Genomic DNA, 7,371 nt, shown 5'->3' with positions numbered 1-7,371 from the left:
GTGGAATCAATCATGTTATTTTGGGGAACATTGATATAGGAAAATGGGTCAATTTGACCCGAGGACAACATGAGGGTTAAGGTTTCTGTTGACAAATCCATGAATCTCAGAAGCCCTTTTCAGATATAAAAACACATAGCATCGCTTATTTGTCTTGCTTTATTTATCTGTAAATGTAGAGGCGTTGTCCTTCAGACATAAAATCTTCCATACAAGTGGCTCAGATTCACAGCAGAACAGTTTGTGCATCTCTTTCAAAAATAATTGGTTGGTCATTCACTTAGTCCACCACTTTGGTCTGTACATGCGTGATGAATTGGAACTTGTAAAGTGAAATGAACATAGCCTGCGAGCAAACATCAGCATGTTAGCACTGTCGTTGTGAGCATGTCAGCATGAGGATGTTAGGATTTAGCTCCAAAAAAATGGAGGTGTGCCCAAAGATTCTCTATAACTAAAGAGCAACAGACGCCAATGGTCTTAAATGGTACACACTTCCTTTCTCCTAAATGGGCGTGGCCTTGTTTATAAGCGTAGTGAACATTGTGTGGATGGATGAAAAGTTACATCTGCATAATTTATAAATACTTTTTTTTGCTAACATTAGATATTTACACAGCTAAAAAACCCTTCTTACCATTACGTAGATAAGTTGTCAAACAGTGACATGAAAAAAGCGTCAAAAGTGTTGAAAAAAGGGACAAAACCGTAACAAAAAGTGTTGATTTTTCAATGTTGACAGGAAGACAACCCAAGGGTTAAAGAGGCGCGGCAGTGGCGAAACACACGTGACACAGATACAGGAATTGATTGTTTTATTGCAACAGAAGAGTCTATAAGCAATATTGACATTTCTATAAAATAATATTATAAAGGTAATATTGAGATATTTGTTCTTCTGCTGGTTTTTGTGCAATGGCTATGGCTTATCGTTTTTACCAAATCAAATCAAACGAACGCTATTTAGGGATAAAATGGAGCTGGATTCACACATGGCTACTGGTTTAGGTTGTGATTACAGCTTTGAGAAGCTCACACAGGATAATAACTGGAAAATAATGTCTTTTTAATATAATGATTCTGATGCTCAGTGAAAGGAGGCGGGAGCTTTTTGGCGAAGGCTGCAGCTGAGCATCACCGTGAAAATAACAGCCTGGTCTATCCGGGCATTGCAGCGAGTGCTTACCTTTAGATGGGACGAGCACAAACACAGAGTCGCTGAACTCTCCGAACTCTTTCCCAGCATGCATTTTGCACCGGACCCGAACCTCGTGATTGACGTTAGTTTGAAGTCCGTAAATGGAGCGGTGTGTGCTTTGCACAAGCTCCACCTGTGGTGAAGAACGTAAGGTTCAAATACCAGAAGCACTGCTGCAGCATCACCCTCCTCTGTTCCATTTGACAATATAAAAAAGTTGACTATGAAAATCAATCAATGTACATTAAAGTCTGGGACTCTTGGACTGTTGTACCTAAAAGTATGATTAAATACAATTTAAAAAATCAACTTAAAGGCTAACTTTTCTCAAATTGGACCCTATTTTCCCATGTTTTTGCGTCTAAGTGACTGATGGAAACTGGTCCAGCATTGGGCAGTCGTCAGCGGGGAAACAAGGTGCAATTTAACGTTAATGGGCATTTGCGCACATAATTTACGTCCACTAAAATTGTTTGTTTTGCCGCTGACATGCTTAGATTGTTATTCTAAGTGTCTGACAACATTATGGAATGGATCCCTGCATAGGTCGACCTTTTTTGTTTTACATTAAACAAGGCTTGAAATCACTATCGCCAAACCTACCAGACTCCATTTAAATAAACAGTCATTTTCGTATTGTAAAACTTACTTCATTCAAAGTCGACAGAAACATAATGTAACTATCTAACGCTGTCTTGGTTCGTCTTTCCTATGTTCCAACAATGAACACTCTGTGTTGGTTGAAATAAATCCTTAATTCAACCATTTACATGTGAAAATGTGCTGGTTCTATACAAGTTAAAATCATTGTACATTTAAATGGAGTATGGTGAGTGTATCAATTTTGGGACTGTCTCTGGTTAAACCAAAAGGGCCTTACTCGGGTCAACCTGTGTGTGTGCGCCCTACGTAGGCTGCGTCCTTGGCAGAGGCCCGGGTTCAAATCCGACCCACAGCCCTTTGCTGCATGTCTCTCTCCCATTTCCTGTCTTAACGCTCTCCTGTCAATAAAGGCCATTAAAAATAATCGTAAAAAAACCCCAAAAAGGTCTATCTCTGTAGGGATTCTTTCCATGACGTTCTCAGATACTTACGTAAAATAATGATCAGAGCATGTTAGTGGCAAAAACAGCACATTACAAGCTAAAATCATTGTTTATTTCAATGAAGTCTGGTGGGATTGGCGTTGGCGAGTTCAGGGCTGTTTCTGGTTTAACTAAAAGGATCTTACTCTTTTTTTCCCCACAATGTAGTCAGACACTTAGAATAAGAATCTGAGCATGTCAGCGGCGAAAACAGCACAGAAATTGACGGTGCACAAAAACCCAGAGTAGTTACACTGCAGCCTGTATCGCGGCTGGCAGCTGCAGCGGTCGTGCTTAATATTGGGCTAAAAAAATATTCCCAGTAGTCACATAGACCCAAATTAAGGAGACACCCACCACTTCCCACTTGTCAGCGGTGACGTCGCGGTACTGGACCTCGTACCGCAGAGTCATCCATCCCATCTGCACGTCTGCGGACTGAGGCGGCTTCCAGCTCAGTATGATGTCATAGTAAGTCCCGGTCAGACTCTCATTAAGCAGAGTCCAGTTCAGGCCGACTGGAGGATCCGGTTGCACTGCACGCCAGAGAGTAATAGATGTAGCACCAGCAATTGAACAAGAATTCAAAAAAAATGGGTTGCGGTTGCTGATCGCACAATGAAACAAAGAAATCCTGTACATCTGATATAAAAAATAACATTAAACAGGATAATTACGATATAATTGCAGGTGATAAACAAGTACCTTGCATGAACAGCAAACAAAATAATAGAAACATTCAAAAAAATTATAATAATTGAACATAGACTTCTCTATTTAGCCTTATATTGTGGCAGGAGAAGACATATTTAGCTGCTAGCCATGCCATGCTTTTATCTTTTCCTAATAAAGTTTTTTTTATTTTTTTTTATTTAACCTTTATTTATCCAAGTAGGCCGATGGACAACTGCAACGACCGCCCGGTCACAAGCACGCTTCTTCTAGCCTTTAGGCCAGGTGGACTGTAAAATAAACCTCACGTGGGGTTTGAACCTGCTCTTTCTAAAATCAACTTTCAGTCATCTGGATCCTGTCGGGGGGTGCGGGCCAGGGTGGCGGTGAACTCACCGATGTCTTGGAGGTTGAAGTGGCTCTCGTCATAGAGGGTGGCTCGATCCCTGGAGCGGAGCTGGACGCTGTAATATGTCCAGACGGACGTGTGGTTCTCGTTGAAAAAGCACTCGTTGGGCCTGTCGGTGCTGTAGTGGGGACACTCACGCCACTCTTTTGGAGAAACGTGGGGGGGTCTGCAAGGGGGGGGGGAGGAGATACAACACGTGGTCTATAAAAAAGCATGAACCGAAGGAAGTGACAGGAAACAGCTCTTCATTCAGTCAGAAAATCTACTCTAAGCTTGTTACTTGTTTCCTTTAGGTCTAATAGTGAGGGTTAAGTTAATGCTAGGTTTGCCTTGGTGGTTATGGTTAAGGAGAAGTCATGGGGTTGTTAAAATAAAAGAAATTCATCGTAATGTTGGCATCAACGTGCTCAGCAAATTCCATGCCAATCTGCCAATTAGATTATGGGATATTTTATAAAGCTGATATTTAGGCTTATGAGCATGAGTCAGAAAGTTTTCATTGGATTCAATTAAATTGTTGAGGATTAATATACATAGTAATTAACACGATATGGCATAAATGTTCAAAGTGTTTCTCCAAATTAATCTTGAGAATTTAACTGTATTTTTACTCCCTCTCTAAGTAGGGAACATGTTTTTTTTCTTTTGCATTGAAAAATGTGTACTGTAAATAAATGTCTCTATTAGCAAATTTGGGACAAATCGATGTCAACTAATAACCGTGATTATAAAAAAATCTATTGCGTAATAGGGGTTGTGTTCAAATTTTTTTTTTTTTTTTTTCTTTTTACAAATTATGGGTTTGTTCATATTTGTTGGAATTGGACTTTTTCAAAACTACAGTGCCCAGAACAATTTTTGAGAATGTTTTTAGAAAATTTAAATTATATAGCTAATCTATATAAATTTAACCCTCGTTAACCTGGATTCTGATGTTTTAAAGTGTTGTTGTTTGTCTCCCTGTGATGTATTTTGGTTGGAGTGATTTTTACACTTGTTATTTATGTATTTGACATCGACCCTGTTCAGCACTTTGGTCAACTGTTGTTGTTTTTAAATGTGCTATAGAAATAAAATTGACATTGACATTGACATATAGCGGTAATTGTGCTTCTGTCTTTTAAGGATTCATGTCTTTAAAAGGGACCGGTGGGCCTGGGACTGGACCTCAGACTGAGGGCTGTAGTTAGAAAGACTAACGCGTTGTCAGATTTGGTCTTTTTGTTGGATTTGATGACGTTTAGAAAAAAAAGAGAATGATATTGGGTTCATCCTTTAACCAGCGTCTTTAGGAAATGTCTCGGCCTTTTGGTGTGCATTCATAAATTCACTTACCCAAGTTGTTAAATATGAACTATTGGATAGGAGGGAAACACTACTATGCCCTTAAGATTGAGCAGGGGCTGGATACCGAAGTCAGTACAATCATTTTTTACCTAATTTCAATACCTAAGGAGCAGTTCTCATCAGCGTCACTGAGCCAATAAGCATGGAGCATGCTTCTACCTACACGATAACGATGGGCGTGAGTGTGCGGTGCCGTGAAGCGATTTGTTACATCGCGAGACCTGATATCACGCCGTGCTTCCTGACGCTTTGGCCGGCGGAGACAAGCACCATTCAACTCGGAAAAAAAAGTCATAAAGCCCTCCCAATGACTTTGAAGCTGTTCCGTTAAGGTACGTTAACTTTAAAAAAAAACTGCATAGTTCCCCTTCAAGTTCCCGCAAAATTCCGGGCGTTCTGTTTTGATTGACAGGTGGCTGCGCCGCGGGAGGCGAGCGTAGACTGTAGACTTCCCTCCGCCCACATCCTCTCCATCCAGGCTCCACCTTTTTACTCATTTTTGTATCATCAGACACCAGGCACGGCCAAGATGATGAGGGCTGCAACCACCAGGAGCTTCATTTGAGTTTATCAGAAACCTAGGGGTGAAGACTAATTCCATATTTTATACGTCTATGGTAAAAACCCATTCCATTTCAGAGCAGATCCGAAGCCTGGACCGTATACTTGAATTATTGCCATACTGTACATCTTAAAACCTGTAGATGGTAGTAAAGTCCACTATTGACAAAACATAACCAATTGTAGAAATGTGATAACTCCATAATATATTATTATAACATTTGATCGGAGAACCGGCACTGCCACAATTGTAACACACTTTTTAAATCAAACTTAAGGTGTGGCTATGGAAACGTGCACACACCAATATAACGCTCACGTTCAAATGAGAATGGTTTAGCAAACAGGTTGGTGTAATGCTAATTTATACATGCATAATTTGGACCAAAAGTAAGTTTTTCATGCCAACTATTTCATAAACAAGCTGTCATGTTCATGATGTTATTTCAATCGAAGCATTAGGTATTTGTAAAAAGGTACATGATAATAAAGTGCGTTCTGGTTTTCATGAATGTCTGTTGAGTACATGAAATATTTCCTATGTAGAAGTGCATTTTTAATACACTTCAGACGATAATGCTTCAGCTAGGCACACCCATATTTTGACATAATTCTGGGAATATATCCAGACATATGTAGTGGTTGTTGTGCTTGCAGATTTGCGTATCTTGGAAGACTAGACTGTTGGACTATTATATTTTGTATTGTTCTAAATGATTATATTACATATAGAATATTAAAGGCTTTTATTTTGAAGTTAGTGAGTAATGACTACATTACTTGCACTCTGCCTTGTATCCAAATAAAAAATAAAAAAAAATATAAGTTACACCTTCAATGCACAGAAAAAAAGCCCATATATCTCTTCAAGTCCCCCTTACAATTTGTTAATGTAGAATAAGCGGAGGTCTCCTGGCTGGGAGAGGCTCTTGGAAGCGCCGACGTTCCATCTGCAGCGGAAAGTCTCCATGTTGGCAGAGACACAGCTGGTGAGGTGTGGCTGGATCTGGGGGAGGACTGTAGGGAAGGAGACACAGGGAGAAGGAATCAATCGCATGTAATTGGAACACTGCGAAGATCTTTTTGACTTTTCTTTTCTTTGTTGCAGCTGTTAGCCACAAAGCAGCAGAGCATGATCAGCTCGAGACTACGCACACTGCCACGCACAACTGACAGACTGAGAAAGACATTTGTCCCCAGGGCCACACGACTCCACACTGCTTCACCAAAAGGAAGAGGGCAGATAGATAGACTTGTTTGTGTGGTCTGTCTGCCTCTCCACCCACTCCACCACTTCCATTAGCTTCTATAACAACAATGACAACAGTTATGTACTGACTGTCTCCACTGGTTCACTGTTCACTGCTTACACTGTGTACACTAAATTAGCCCACGTGCACTATTGGACTTATTTGCACTACCACCACAACACACACTCTCATAGAGCACCTTACCATGCATACTGAATCACAGGGTCAGTCCCTGCCCTGTCACTGCAAGTGTCTCGCGCTTATACGTCCCTTAGTACATTTATAATGGAGATTATTTAGTACATTTTCTTTTACTGTGCATTTTTTCACGTGGATTTGTTATTTTATCATCCTGTTTATGGTGTATGTTGTGTGTGATGCCTTCAAGCTACTGGGACTTTGAATTTCCCCTTAGGGATCAATAAAGTGTCGCTATCTATGTATCTAAATCCAGGGAGCAGCCACAGGGCGAGTATCGGCTTTTTTCCTGGAAGCTGTTTTTATTGCTTTTCAAGCGAAAAGCTGCAGCCAGAGAGTTCTGCCACAGCTGTCATGAAAGAAGCTATCTGTTTTCTCTGTACGCTATATACAGAGAGTCCTACGTGGATCCTGTTTCATGGCTGCATAAACACAAACCATGCATGCACTTCTATGTCTGTAGTGTTTACACTGTCAAAGGGATTCAATGAAGTGTGTACAGTGAGCATAACAAGACATTGTTTGATTTTGAAGTGTGCTGTAGACTATTGTCCCACAGAAAGATCAGAGTAAAAACTAAACTACAAGAGAGTTGCATGGTGGGTAATGTAGGTGCCAGCCTATTATTAGTACTATATATATATATATATA

General features: G+C 40.3%; 1 protein-coding gene across 4 annotated transcripts in view; it reads right to left on the bottom strand.

Moving 5' to 3' along the window:
• The window catches only part of ghrb (growth hormone receptor b), a 32,481-nt gene that overhangs the window by 3,205 nt on the left and 21,905 nt on the right, over window positions 1-7,371 (bottom strand). For all 4 annotated transcript variants that reach the window (XM_032539407.1, XM_032539409.1, XM_032539410.1 and 1 more), the window contains 4 exons: window positions 6,154-6,289; window positions 3,352-3,530; window positions 2,641-2,819; window positions 1,187-1,331 (listed from right to left, as the gene is read on the bottom strand). In XM_032539407.1, coding sequence (XP_032395298.1) covers window positions 1,187-1,331; window positions 2,641-2,819; window positions 3,352-3,530; window positions 6,154-6,289 — 639 coding nt within the window. The remainder of the gene's footprint in view (window positions 1-1,186; window positions 1,332-2,640; window positions 2,820-3,351; window positions 3,531-6,153; window positions 6,290-7,371) is intronic.

This window comes from Etheostoma spectabile, chromosome 16 (assembly GCF_008692095.1).
Source record: "Etheostoma spectabile isolate EspeVRDwgs_2016 chromosome 16, UIUC_Espe_1.0, whole genome shotgun sequence".
Classification (NCBI taxonomy): domain Eukaryota; kingdom Metazoa; phylum Chordata; class Actinopteri; order Perciformes; family Percidae; genus Etheostoma; species Etheostoma spectabile.
This window is presented reverse-complemented; position numbering and strand designations above follow the sequence as displayed.